Source organism: Budorcas taxicolor, chromosome 3 (assembly GCF_023091745.1).
Source record: "Budorcas taxicolor isolate Tak-1 chromosome 3, Takin1.1, whole genome shotgun sequence".
Classification (NCBI taxonomy): domain Eukaryota; kingdom Metazoa; phylum Chordata; class Mammalia; order Artiodactyla; family Bovidae; genus Budorcas; species Budorcas taxicolor.
The window spans coordinates 99,316,784-99,330,659 of record NC_068912.1 but is presented as its reverse complement, the minus strand read 5'-3'; the positions used below and the strand labels follow the sequence as shown (position 1 = coordinate 99,330,659).

The window sequence follows — 13,876 nt, the reverse complement described above, 5'->3', positions numbered from 1 at the left end:
AAACACAGGAGAGAGCAGACAGATTGGAGGGTGTCAGGTGATCAGGATTCAGGTAGACAGTGAGAGATACAGGGGGTCAGAGACAGATGGAGAGACAGCACACAGGGAGCCTGGAAAAAGGTGAGAGGAGAAGCGCAGAAAGTCTGCTGCTGGACATGAAGCAAGACATGAGGCAAGCTGGCAGGGCAGACAGAAGCAGGATGTGGGCAAGGGGGCACGGACAGGAGAGAGTGACAGCAAGACGGGATGGCAGACAGGGGCCCTCAGAGCTAGTCCTTGTCCCCACCTGAATCAGAGAGCTTCCTGAGCTGCAGGTGGATCCCATTTGTGGATCTCAGCACAATGACTGGCATGGGCACAGGGACCCTGGCGGGATCCGGTGACAGCTCAAAGCGAAGCAAGGTCAGGGCCACGGCCACCTTCAACTCATTCATGGCAAACTGCTTCCCGATGCAGTTCCTAGGTTGGGAGATAAAAAGGAAGAGAGCAGAGGCTTCTAACCCCTGCTGAGCACAGGGAATCAGGGCTCTCCTCCTGTGGTCAAACCTGATCCCTTCCTTACTCATCCCACTGAACTTGCCAGCAGAGCTCTTCCCTGACAGATGGCAAAGCCCACCTCTCTAAGGACTGCTCCTAACTCATACTCCACTCTCAGCAGGAACACCTGGGGAGCATCAGCGCTTTAAGCCGCAGAGTCAAGTCAAGTGTGAGCTAGTACTTTATTCACTCGTCCACTGGCAATTCCTGGTTTCAGGTCAGCCCAGAGCACTGTAGGGGCAGTGTGGATACAGGACCTTACCACCTACAGTGGACAAACAGGCTGCCCAGTCCCCAGAGAAGACAAGACAGGGCTGTGCAAGGAATCAGAATGGCAACAGGGAGGCTTCCTGGGGAGGACAAAGGTTAACCACTCTGAACCTACTGGACCCATTCCCTCTCAGTTAATGGTCTGCCTTCCTGTCTCCCTCAGCCCCTCAGTCAATCTACCTTTGGAACGTTCTATTCTAATCCAGAAATGACCCTCCTAACCATCCCTTGGGCTCCTCATCTGGCCTTTTCAGCTTCCACTCCTTCCTTCCCTCTAAAGCCACAGTCGCTCCAGGCCTGTCTGTTGAGCATCACAGGGAGGACACGTCCCAGTGCCTCAGCGGCATCACAGCCCTCTCTGGATTCTTCCTCACTCACCTGGGGTCTGTCCCTCTCCTCTTCCTGACTCAGCGACGGTTGACGTCCCCTCCCCTTGCCTCTGCCATCCTCATGCTCAAGGCTCAATCCAGTGACCACCACCCTCACCCCCTCTGCTGGCTGCACCTCTTCCCACTCGGGACCCTCAAGGCACCATGGGTGTTAACTCAAGGACGCATCACATCCAGTGCCCAGCACAGTGCCGGATCATGGATCCCCCCACAGTCTGCTCAAGGACTGAATGAGTGAAAGAGTGGATGGGTGAATGATGTCTGTTGAAGCAGACGTGTTGTTGACTGTGAGCCCTGGGGGAGGACAGCGTTATCATCCCTGTGTTCCCATCTCCTAGCACAGGTCTTGGCACACAGAGACACGCTTAATACATACTTTCACATTTGAACAATATTGATTGAATTGAAAACAACTCAAGTGGAATGAGAAGAAAAGAAATATTCAGTCTGACGTAGGAATCAAGCTGCCGAGTCCCTCCTGCCCTCTAGCAGCAACTGAATGACCTGCAGCCATGTCTACTAGGAAGAACTGGACCCTGGCGTAAACCAAATCCTAGAATCAATAAGACAGTTTACTCCAACACTGTTCTGTAACGGTTGATTCACCAACTGAAAGTTTCTTAGATCTGTACAGTCAGAAAAAAACTTGTTTCTACTATGTTACAAAGCCACTGAAGTTACTATTTCAGGGGAGGTTCTGTGCCCTTTAAGATCTTCACAGCAATCATTTAGGAGTGTATCAATCAGGCTAATAGCTATCTCAAGGGTGCTTTATGTTTTACATGCAATAGATTTTTCAAATGCACATGTCAAACACAAAATACTCTCCCTCCTGTAGGGAAAGAGCAAATTAGCCAAGATGGCATTGTCAGGCGCTCTCTCCCCGAGGCCTCTCACTGTTGCCTCGGGGTTTGTAACTAATGATTATGGAAGAGCTAGATTACCTATAGCACTGCGGACATGCATCACATGGTACTCGCTTGGACTCTGGCTACTTTTGTTATATAAGCTCCACGTGCAAAAGCTCTGAGGGAGGTGTGAAGTACGCCTTTATGAGTTTGGCTGTGAAAGCCCCGGTTACTACTGCACTGGGGCTAAGTTGGACCAACATCATGGTTATATTATATGAGGTTACGTTATGGTTTTTATGGCTGCTGCTACGGCGGCTGTGTCAGGCAGGACAGAGCTGTGTTATGGCGGCCATAACACAGCCAGGAGAGAATAAACGTGTCTGCAGTCCCTATGGCTCCTCCAGTCCTCCTCCAGCCTCTTAGCTGATGCTTTGCATCTATCCTGCGTTCAGCAAACAGTGTGCACAGTATGAGCAGTGAGAAATTGGCATCATGAGCAGGATCAGCAATAGACTCCCCAAAGCAGGCTTGATTGTCCTCCACTTTAAGATTCTTCTTACTAACATTACTCTGTATAATCTGGGACCATGGTGTCTAAACTCTGCTTTTTAATAAAGAATTTTGGCAACAGAAAATATATGTTACGGTTATATTAATACACAGTCAAATCTATGTCGGATGTAGTGCAGGAAGTGAGAACATACTCATGACTGTGAAACTTTCTTCAAACTACAACTATAACTGATCACATACATAACTTGAAGCCTCAGGACATGGAATTCCCAATCCAGGCAAGCACGATGAATACAGTGTGGGCAGACAGGTGAATTAAGCAGAAAGGCACGGGGCTGACTAGGAAGGTGGGAACAGAGAAAATCATCTTTCAATGAAGATAATCGTGTGACTGAAATTGCGCTAACCAAACATGTGTAGTTTAAATGTCATGAAGACGTTAATGCTATAACGTCATACTCCTAAAGTGAGGAAAACCCTGGATACTTTGGATTGGCCACGGACATGGAAATGACGTCAATCCTTGTGGACAGTGGGAGGTGTGTCATTGTGGTGGGTCCTGAAGACCTTCTTGTACATGGAGACCCACGCCTCCTTCTCAGCCCATCAACATACAAGGACGGAACTTCATGCTCCTCATATGAAGGTAGACAGTCACACACATCGGGGAGCAACCCGTGACACTTGCTTCCCCCAGTACAGAGGCCTCACCTGGATCCTCCTGAGAAGGGCAGGAAGGCATGGCTGTGTCGAGTAGAACCTGGTGCGAACCGGGTTGGGTCAAATACCTGCAGAGAGAGCACCGGGGCCTGGACATTCGGGGTCAAACCCCTCACATGAATGCACTGGGGGAGAAGAATCCCAGAGAGGGAGCAGGGGGAGGGTTTGGTGTCGAGAGAGGTCCCATCTCCTCCTCCCACGTCCATCGTACCTCTGGGTTCGGCCACACCTTTGGGTTGTGATGAAGCCCATAAATGGAGAGGGAGAGTAAGATTCCTGTGGGGCAGAGGAGAGAGAGAAGCTGGTGGTCCCATAGTGCAGGGGAGGTGTGGCCTCGCCAAAGCCCTGGGAGCCGCCATGGGAGCACCCTCCGTCACTCTGAGTGGAATGCTGCTCTGTCAAGACAGGTGGGCGGGGCATGACAAAGCACACGGTCACAGATTAGGGGTAGGTGACCACAGCCCAGGACTGAGAATTGAAGGAACGGCAAGGATACACTTAGGAGCAGCTCAGGTGACAACTCACATTTATCAAGTGCCATCATGAACCTGGGGAATGTGCAAGAATCATTTAATCCTCACACAAGCACTCCTGTCCCCACAAGCCCATGAAGCACCTGAGCCTCAGAGAGGTGAAGAGTTGGGTCTATGATCCCACAATTAGGAGGGAACAGGCTGGGATTCAGACCCACTGGGTGCTGAGTCAGTGGGTGGCCTCCAGCCATGGCAGGGCTCTCAGACCTCATCATCACCTGCTCCTTGCCATCCACCAGAGGGCACCTCAGAGACTAGAGCCTATGACCCATGCCAGTGGAGTCTCTTGAGCGCCCTCCCTTATTTACACCCCATTTGGAAGCACCATGCCTCCCCCTGCTTCTGCCTTCATGATTCAAGAATTAGAATTTTAGGCTCCATTATAAGACCACACAGAAGGGTCAACATTTACTTGTTGCGCTTTGTTACATTCAAGTTTTGTGTCAAACATTTTTTCCTTTCAGTAGAGGTTAGTTACTTTCCAAAGGTGTGTTAGTTTCTGCCATGCTGCTGCTGCTGCTGCTAAGTCGCTTCAGTCGTGTCTGACTCTATGAGAGACCATAGACGGCAGCCCACCAGGCTCTCCCTTCCCTGGGATTCTCCAGGCAAGAACACTGGAGTGGGTTGCCATTTCCTTCTCCAATGCAGGAAAGTGAAAAGTGAAAGTGAAGTCACTCAGTCGTGTCCAACTCTTTGCAACCCCATGGACTGCAGCCTACCAGACTTCTCCGCAAGGTGCAGTTATGTATCTATATATATAGAGAGGGAAATGGCAACTAACTTTCGTATTCTTGCCTGACAAATGTCATGGACAGTGGAGCCTGGTGGGCTACGCTCTGTGGGGTTGCAAAAGAGCCAGACATGACTTAGCAACTAAACAACAACTATATCCCCTCCATCCTGCACCTCTCTCGCCCTTCCCATTCGACCCCGCTAGGCCATTTCAGAGAATTAGGCTGGCCTTCCTTTTATATAGCAGCTTTCCACTAGATACATACTAGTATTTTACACATGATAGTCTATCTGTGCCGATGTTACTTTCTCAAATTGTCCTACCCTCTCCTTCCCCTCCTGCATCCACAAGTCATTCCTTGTGTCTGCATCTACATTCCTGCTCTGCAAATACATTCATCAGCACTATTTTCCTAGAGTCTATGTTTACATGTGTGTGTTAATACGCGATATTTGTTTTTCTCTTTCTGAGTGCTTCACTCTGTATAACACGCTGTAGATTTTTCCACCTCACTGCAACTGACTCATATTTGTTCCATTTTATACTGAGTAATATTCCATTGTGTATATGGAACGCAGCTTCATTATCCATTCATCTATCAGTGAACACCTCGGTTGCTTCCACGTCCTGGCTATTGTAAACAATGCTGCAATGGACACTGCAGCACATGTGCTTTTTGGATTCTGGTGTTCCCAAGGTATGTTCCTAGCAGTAGGATTATTTAATGTATGGTAGTATTAATCCTAGGATTTATGGAAAAGCATTCTTTTAAGCTCATTCAAACTAGAGAATAAATATTATCTTCAGGCAGACAAGAGCCAGAGCATCCTGAAACTGGAAATGCACAGGTGGATTTCTGGTCTACCACGTGTCCTACAGAGTGCTTAGCTGAGTGGTGAGGTGAAGTTCATACCTGCAGGTAAGGAGCGTCCATCAGGGAAGGTGATGGGCTTGCTCAGCTCTCTGCTAATGACTGGTACTGGTGGATAGAGTCTCAGTGCCTCCTTGATGCACATGGTGGTGTAGGGCATCTGGTCCAGGTGGTCCCTGAAAGGAAGCCCATCTGAGGGCAGGCAGGACTGGACAACCAGGGATTCTCTTGAGTTCAGGTAGGACAGGGTTCTTCCATCTCCAGGACACTCACCAGGTTATGGAAGCACCATCCGCAAGGAGGCTCTGGATCTCCTCCCGACACCTCTGCTGATGTCCTGGGTGGGAGGCTAGAGCATAGAGGATCCAGGAGATGCCACTGGCTGTGGTGTCGTGACCCTCAAACATGAACGTGTCCACCTCAGCACGGAGGTCCTCATCAGACAAGCTGCTCCCACTCTCCATCTGTGGAGGCAGGGCCAGAGTGCAGGTATGCCCTTCCTGTGTGCTTCTGCACAAAGGCTCAGGCCTCTCCTGCCCACACTCACTCTGGCAAAGAGGAGGATGTCCAGGAAGTCCAAGTGCCTCCTGCTCCTCACCTTCTCCAGCTCTCCCTCCTTCTGCAGGTGAGCCTTCCTCTCCTTGATCACTGCATCTGTCCCAGAGCAGTGGTTCCCAGCCAGAGCTGAGGACTCTGGGCAATTCAGAGTCTGCACCCACCATAAGCCCCTCTGCCCTTCAGGCCCAGTCTGGGTGCCAGGTGAATGAGGGTGAGGTTGGGACTGGCTGAGCATGTCAGGGATTAGAGTTCCAACATAGTCTACTCCAGACGGGAATCCCGACTCTAGCACAGCCCGTGGGGGCTCTGCCTGAATGCTGCTGGGAGGGGGTCTCACTCAGGCATCACCAACATGGTGACTCCTCTAACTCCCTGTTCAACACCTGACACCCTGACCTCTGGGTTCCCATCCCTGCAGCAGGCGGGTGTGTGCCAGCTCCTGAAGAGGAAGCAGAAGTCTGGGCTCTGCCTACCGGGTCAAGGCTAGGCCACGTGAGCCTGATGAAGCGGTGGGGGTGGGGCTGTGGTGGGGGGGGTGTGGTGGGGGGGTGTGGTGGGGGGGTACCAGCCCAGGTGGGAGGGGAACCTGTGTGTTGATGGGCAAGCTGGCAGGCCTGGTGGTTCCAGCGGCCTTCAGGGGTCAGCCTGTAGATGAGGTCGTTCTGGTGGAGACCATTCCGCAGTCGGGAAAAAATCAGATGACTGAGGTCCCTGATGGCCTGGATGTAGGAGTGGGGGTTCCTGAAGGGAGAGGGCGCAGAAGAGACTGGAGTTGAGAGAGGCACTGACCTGGAGAGGGTCAGATTCCTCAGGTCACACCGAGGCATTGTGATTTCTGCCTCATTTCCCTGAAGCCCTCCCCCTGGAGTCCTTTACAGGTGTCCAGAGAGGCCAGGCTTCTCCCCGAGCAGGAGTCAGGGACCTCTGACTGAGTCAAGGGCGGTCTGGGTGGAATTTGACCGTGGTCCATGTCTCTCTGTAGAATGTTACTTTTTGTGCTGATAAGCATCCACACTGCCCTTACTTCCCCTCAGGTAAGTCCCTCCCATTCGTGAAAGCAGGGTCCTGCCCTTGAAGAGCTGTCACTGACCTGTCCATCTGGACGCTGCCCTGGTGGCTGAAGGCGCACTTCATGATGGTATCCAGGGTCATCGAGGAGACATGTCCAAAGATCTCCAGGTGTGAGTCCTGGCTGACGAGCTCCTCCCACTTGTCCTGTGGAAGGATGGGGACTGACCCTGCCCTGCTCCCCTAGAAGACCTGTGCTGCCAAGGCCAGGCTTTCTCTCTGTCTCTACATCTTCAGATGAGATTTCCTCATCTTCTAAGCAGACATGTTTTAGCAACTTTGGCCTGTAACACTTGTGTGTAACGTGATGCCTATTTTTTCTTAATCTTTCATATACATGCAGTTATATTCTCCTCTAATATCCTAACTGATTCTGAATATTGGAATAATTTCTGATAATAACCAACTTTGGCAGAGCAGAAAGCATAGTTTCTCAGGGGACAGAGGGAGAACTTCTGTGTCCTGCGTCAGATGTGGACAGGTGATATCCAACACTATGAAGCAAAGATTTCAAGGCAAGGAAAAGCTAAAATGGCTCTAATGCAGCTCCTAGAAGGGGCATGAGCTATTCAATTGCTTTCACTCATCTAATGTTAGCTAAGAACAGGTGGTACCTGTTCTGGATCAGAGGTGATATTTGTGAAGACCCAGCTCTGTGAGAATAGACCTGGGCTCATTTCCTCCCCTGAGTGGCTCAGTGATGTTCAGAATCCATGGAACCCAGGCCAGAGCCCACGTGCATGACATCATGGGATATCCACTATGCCTCTGCAGCTGCCACTGTCCAGGCCAGCCAGGGCCAATTTGCACTGACCTCCTTGATCTACTCCCCTGTGTCCAAACATGGAGATAGAAGAGTGGACCCTGAATACACCATGGCCCTGATTTCTCTTGGTGAGGAGAAAATTATGGATCCAAGCTGGTGCCTAGATGTTCCTCTGTCCCACCTAGCTTTAATGAGTGCTCTCTCATACTAAGTCATGAGTGCGTCATTCTGGGTGGCTCTATTCAATGGGTGTGTGAGGGACATAAGTGTCTGATAGTGGACTTTGTCAGCTGTGCTGGATTCTAGTGTGTATGGTGACAAGCAATGGACTCACCAGCATCACTCGGACAGAGTCGGCCATGATTCCCACGTAGGGCTTCAGAATGTCATAATGGAAGGCTGGGGTCATCATCCGCCGGTGCTGGAACCACTTCTGCCCCTCCAACAGCAGCAAACCTGTCCCTGGACCACAGATGTGTGTGTATGGGTGTCACAGAGACTAGGGCCCTCTTGGGAGGAACCAAGGGTGTCAAGAGAAGTCTCCTCATGGGCAAGGGTCAGAGAACCAGTATACTTCAGGGATGTGAATTTCCAGTATGTCTGTCCAAAGCAGGTGACTATGACAGCAATGAGGTCAAAAAAGTGTAAGGGGGCAGGTCATAAAAGAACTTATCGAAAAGTCAGGCAACGTTAGAAAAGACTGAGAAGCGATGAAGAAGCAGCTAGGCTTCAGGAGGGCTAGAGCACCATTACAAAGACTGGTGGCATTTTAGAAAAATGAGGTTTGATTCAGAGATGAGGGTGCCTGACACCTATTATGCTCTATTTGCACAAGGAGACCACTCTTGGTAAACCTAACAGGTGGGTGGTTGGCAATTGTATTTAAATGTACTTACCAATCCAGGGCTTCATGAATCTGTGGATAATTGGAGATTTTGGGTCTGAAAAGTAAGGAGGGAAGATGGATGGGACCAAACATGGAGACAGCCTCTAGAGCACCTGAGGTCTAGACCTTGGGCTCCCTTCCCTTCCTGGTGCTTTTCAAATGGCAGTCACTCTGAAGCCACCACCCACTTGCCTCCCACCCCTGACTCTCTCTGTCCTGATAGTCACCGTGGTCCCAGGAACGTAGGCTCAGTGTTGCAGAGCAGAACACCCACAGGACTAAGATGGTGAATTGCCCTGAAACATAAACTCTGTTCGGTGCCCTAGAATGAGACAGAGTCTGTGATTTTTCTATAGTCAGTGGTGGTCTGGCCATCTCAAGACCCAGGACTGGCAACAGTGAAAGGTGCCCAACCTAGGACAGTGTGGACAGGGAATTGGCTCCAGGTCTGGGATCATCTCAATTTGTTTGTAAAAAGAAAAGAGACTTAAAAGAGAATCCAGCCCCACCAGGAGTAAAGCATTTAATAACAGTAAATAATGTTGTCCTCTCTGGCTTTGGTTGGGCGGGTGTTTGGAGGAATTCAGGCCTTGGCATCTGATGTGCCTGTGTCTTCTGGAATTTCACACCCAGGGGCCTGTATTCAAATGGAAGATTGTTTCCAGCTGAGGGTTTCCCTCTCACCTGATCTCCCCAGGACCATCTTCATGTAGTCAGGGTCGTAGACAAATACAAAGGCCCTTGTGCCCCACATCCAGCGAACACAGGCCCTTGGGTATTTCTCTACCCTTTTCAGTAGGTGTGGCAGCTCACCCTCCTCTTGGAACTGTCACCAAGGGAAACACAAGTCAATGACTTCTCTCTTTTAGTTCCAGAGCAGGAGTGGAGGTGAAGGCCTGGAAGGGTACCAGGTGATCACTCTGCACCCATCAGCAGAACTAAGAGTTTAGAACTTTCTTCTGACCTGGAATCTCATCCAGCCTGCGAAGATTGGATTCTGTTCCATGTCAAGTAGAGTTATGGGCCAACAATACAAACCACCTACAGAATCTTACATCAAAGATAACTCCATGACTTGCGAAACATTTGGAAATAATTTGCACACAGTCAAAAAGTTGCTTGAGCAATTTATGATATTTGTATCACTTTGTGGGATTCTCTGGCGAGTCAGCTATTATGAATTTACCTACAAAGTGGGAGACCTGGGTCATGCCTGGATTGGGAAGATCCCCTGGGAAAGTAAGCAATTTTTCCTATTATTTGGTTTATTTAGAGAAGAGATAGATATTTTAAGAATTGAATTTATATATAATTTCATTTTGCCACCCTGATAATATATATGTTTGATGTTATCCCAGCATACCTGTTAATGTACATGAGTAGGAAAGAATGTTTGGAATGTGTATGGCTAAGTGAAAAAAATTAAGTATTACATTGTGTGTGTAATCTTATTTTCCATATTGCGTGTGTGCACAGTTGTAGGTCAGATTCAGCAGGTACACATATGAGAATGGTATTGAAATAAGATTTTGATATGTGGATTTTTGATCTCATTTTCATTGACTAATTGTCAGAAACTTTTGTGCACTTCCCGTCTTGTAGTGGAATCTTTGTACACACCTGAGTGTGGACCCCAGAGGCCTTTCCTTCCTGAATTTACCCTCTGTCTTCTTGCCCTGACAGGCTGGCGATTCCACAGGACCCATTGCTCCGCCCCCAGGATGCTGCTGCCAGCGCTCCTGCACTGGGTCCACCTGCTCCTCTTCCAGGTCTTTGCTCACGTTCTTCCCTCTGCCTGGTGGCCTGGCATCTTTACCACAGAGCAACTGCCTCTCCTCTACTTTGCAGACTCAGTTTGTTTTGTTACCTCTGGATTTCTTGTCAGCAGTTGATCCCAGACAAGTTCCAAATAGTCACACCGTCTTGATTTCAATGGCTTCTGTGTAACTCAAATCAAACACTCTACACTTTGGTATCTGACCTCTACCAGCATCCTTCTACCATTAAGACTCACCAGCTCTGAGGCAAATTGGCCACTCTGGGTCACGTTCCTTCACTGAGCTTGTGTTTACTGAGCAGTAACTCTGTGCCAGACACAGATTGAAGGCACTAAATTAGGAGGTGGCTCTAGATGCTTGTCTGTTTGTGGCCTGCAGGCTAGTGAAATAGATGAGAGAGCAACTGGCCATAAGCGGAGGGCGTCATGAAAGTGTGATGGACAGAAGACAAAGCCTGTGGGGAAGCTTTGGGGAAGGGGGCCTAACTCAGACCTGGGTGTTAGGAAAGTCTTCCTGCGCTTGCTCTTTCTTTGGCTCATAATTTACCGAGATGCTTTCAGGATAGAAACATGAGCCAGAGGCAAGGTTTCCCAGAAGAAGCTCATCGCTATGATCTTGCAGAGAGAAATAGCTGCGTCCAGTCACCACTGACTTGTGAGAAGGACATCCAAGGGAAAAAGAGAGTCCTCTCCTCTCCTGGGAAACCCAGGATGAAAATGACTTGGGCCTGGGGCTTGTGAGACAGTCATAGGAGGGATGAGATCATTCCGGGGAGAGGGCACATGGGAGCCGAGTCCCAGAGGCTGGAATGCACAGGCAGTGGGGGAGGACCTTGAGTGACCTGGGGTGCAGGAGATTAGGAAGGAGCGGGGAGAGAGGTGCTGGGCCAGCCCGCATGGGGCTTGGGCTGCTTCTAGTTCTCGTCTTTGGCTCCACTCTACTCTAATTGTGCTGCTGAGAGGGACCTCAGCTCTCTGCAACCTGTGATTTTCTCCTAAAATTTGTTTAAGCCACAGACTCGGCTTGGTGACCCATGTCCATGTGGGCCCTGACTTTCCTCTGAGCTCCCCCACCCCCAGGCTTTGGTGCCAGTGCTGGGTGGGCAGGTGCTGCCCCTCCCAACCTGCAAGCTGCTCCTGTCCCTCCTGCCTGTCCCTCCACACAATGGACTGACGCTGCTCTGTGCAGGCTCTGTTTTGGGGGCTGCGGGTGAGGAGGATTACAGGTTCAGCTCCAAGAGCTCATAGTTCAGAGAGAGGACACCAAGCAGGCAGTTTTCCTCACCTGGCCCCATCCTGGGAGCTTCGCTCCTGTGTGTGGCCTCTGGTGTGGGTTTCTGGCACTGACCTTATAGGACTAGAAAATCCCTTAGTCTGAATGAACCAAGCCAGTTTGTCTCCGCACCTGACATAACCCAACCCCGCAGGTAAGCCTCTTTTCCTGTGACTTGACACCTTCTTAGATTCCTGTCTGTTGTCCCCACACACAGTGAACCCACGGGGCTGACCCATCAGACTGCACGTCTGTGCTCTCAGGCAAGCACAGGGCCAGGTGTGAACTTGCTGAGTGTGACCATGCTCTAGATCTCCGGCCCTCCCGACCCTCCCACTCCCCCATCCAGCTCCATCCTACCTCCCGCTTGTGTCCATAGAACCAGTGGGAAGGAGGAGACGGGAACTGATGAAGGGCTTTGAGCAGCCACTGTCTGCGCAGGTAGAGCTGTGCCGCCTTGAGCAGAAGCAGAACCAAGCCGAGCAGCGAGACCACCGGCAGGAGCCCAGAGACCCCGCCCAGGGCTCTGGAGGGGCTCAGTACAGAGACACTCATGGTGCAGTGGCTTCTGGATCACTGACTGTCCCTGACTGTGCCTGACCTCCCTTGAGCACCCAGCCTGATCTGGGAGGATGTACCCGCCCACCTGGGGGAGGGTGAAGGTGAAGGCAGAGCTCAGACTGGGCTTCCAGGTTTGTTGCTGTTTTTGTATTTGTTTTCTTAAACCAATCTCTCTTTTGTTACAAAATGTAGGTATTATAAAGAGAAGATAGTATTTCTAACTTGATCTGAGAGTTTGAGTTGTTCTAGGATACTGCGAAGTATCATCTGCTTACATTTTTTAAACCTTTAGACAGTATGAAATAAAAGAGAAAAGTAAATACTTTTAAAAGCTTCCTGATGACTGAGTCTCTTCAGAGTTCTCCTGAAACTATCACACATTGATAATTGACTGTACTCCAATAAAAATTGGTCTGGTGGCTCAGAGGGTGATGAATCCGCCTGCAATGCAGGAGACCCAGGTTGATCCTTGGTCAGGAAGATCCCCTGGAGAAAGCAATGGCTACCCATTCCAGTATTCTTGCCTGGAGAATTCCACAGACAGAGGAGCCTGGTACTTTACATTCCATAGGGGTGCAAAGAGTTGTACCCTACTGAGCGACTTTCATTTCAGTAAAAAATACAAAATGTTAAAGAACAAACAAGCTGATTTAAAAAAAGAAAAAAAGCCTCCTTGAATAGAATATCCCTGTGGTGTCTTATTTAACAGTGTGATATTGTTCAGAATCAGGTTTAATTCTCTAGTATAAATAGCCTTGAAATACCCTGCTTGACAACATGAATCATTTTCATTTGTCCAAGGCAACTGAAACTTCCACAGGTTCTCGTAAGACAAGCTGCTCCTATTCTCCATCTATGGAGGCAGGACCAGAGTGCAGGTATCCCTTCCTGTTTGCTTCTGCCCAAAGGCTCAGGCCTCTCCTGCCCACACTCACTCTCGCAAAGAGGAGGATGTCCAGGAAGTCCAAGTGCCTACAGGTCTTCTTCTCTAGCTGTCCCTCCTCCTGCAGGTGAGCCTTCCTCTCCTTGATCACTGTGTCTGCCCCAGAACAGTGGTCCCAGCCAGAAATGAGGACTCTGGGGGCCCAGATGCAGCCCCACCATAGCCCCAAATATTTATCTCTATATGGCAGTAGCACATGTATGTTGAGGTGTGTGTCACATAAGATGGGTAATAATATGTCCATGTGTCTGCAAGAGGGAACAGGCTTGGCTGTAGAAGGGAGTTTCAGCACTTGACAATATGTTTGTGCACTATAGTGTGTAATGTGCCTGTCTCTGGGATTGAGCGCATTATTCTATGGGGCTGTGTCTGATGGATGTTTAATGGATATATCTACTTAAGAGAGAACTATGGCTTGAGCTTGGTGTGAGTATGAACCGATGAATCAGAGGTGGACTCACCACCATCAGTTGGACAGAGTAGGCCATGTGCCCCATGGAGGGCTTCAGGATGTCACGGTGGAAGGCTGGGGTCAGCATCCACTGGTACTGGAACCACATCTGCCCCTCCAACAGGAGAGTACCATTCCCTGGTCCACAGATGGGTGTGTGTTGGGGAGACTGGATC

General features: G+C 49.8%; 1 protein-coding gene across 1 annotated transcript; it reads right to left on the bottom strand.

Moving 5' to 3' along the window:
- Positions 1 to 269: 269 nt before the first annotated feature.
- LOC128045807 (cytochrome P450 4A25-like) lies at positions 270 to 12,300 on the bottom strand. Its single transcript, XM_052638273.1, has 12 exons — positions 12,106 to 12,300; positions 9,380 to 9,521; positions 8,706 to 8,750; positions 8,144 to 8,271; positions 7,066 to 7,190; positions 6,562 to 6,716; positions 5,965 to 6,071; positions 5,691 to 5,881; positions 5,460 to 5,593; positions 3,492 to 3,556; positions 3,272 to 3,348; positions 270 to 459 (listed from the first exon to the last, which is right to left on the bottom strand). Exons 1-12 carry the CDS (start codon positions 12,298 to 12,300, stop codon positions 270 to 272), a joined length of 1,554 nt encoding a protein of 517 aa, XP_052494233.1.
- Between the last annotated feature and the right edge of the window lie 1,576 nt (positions 12,301 to 13,876).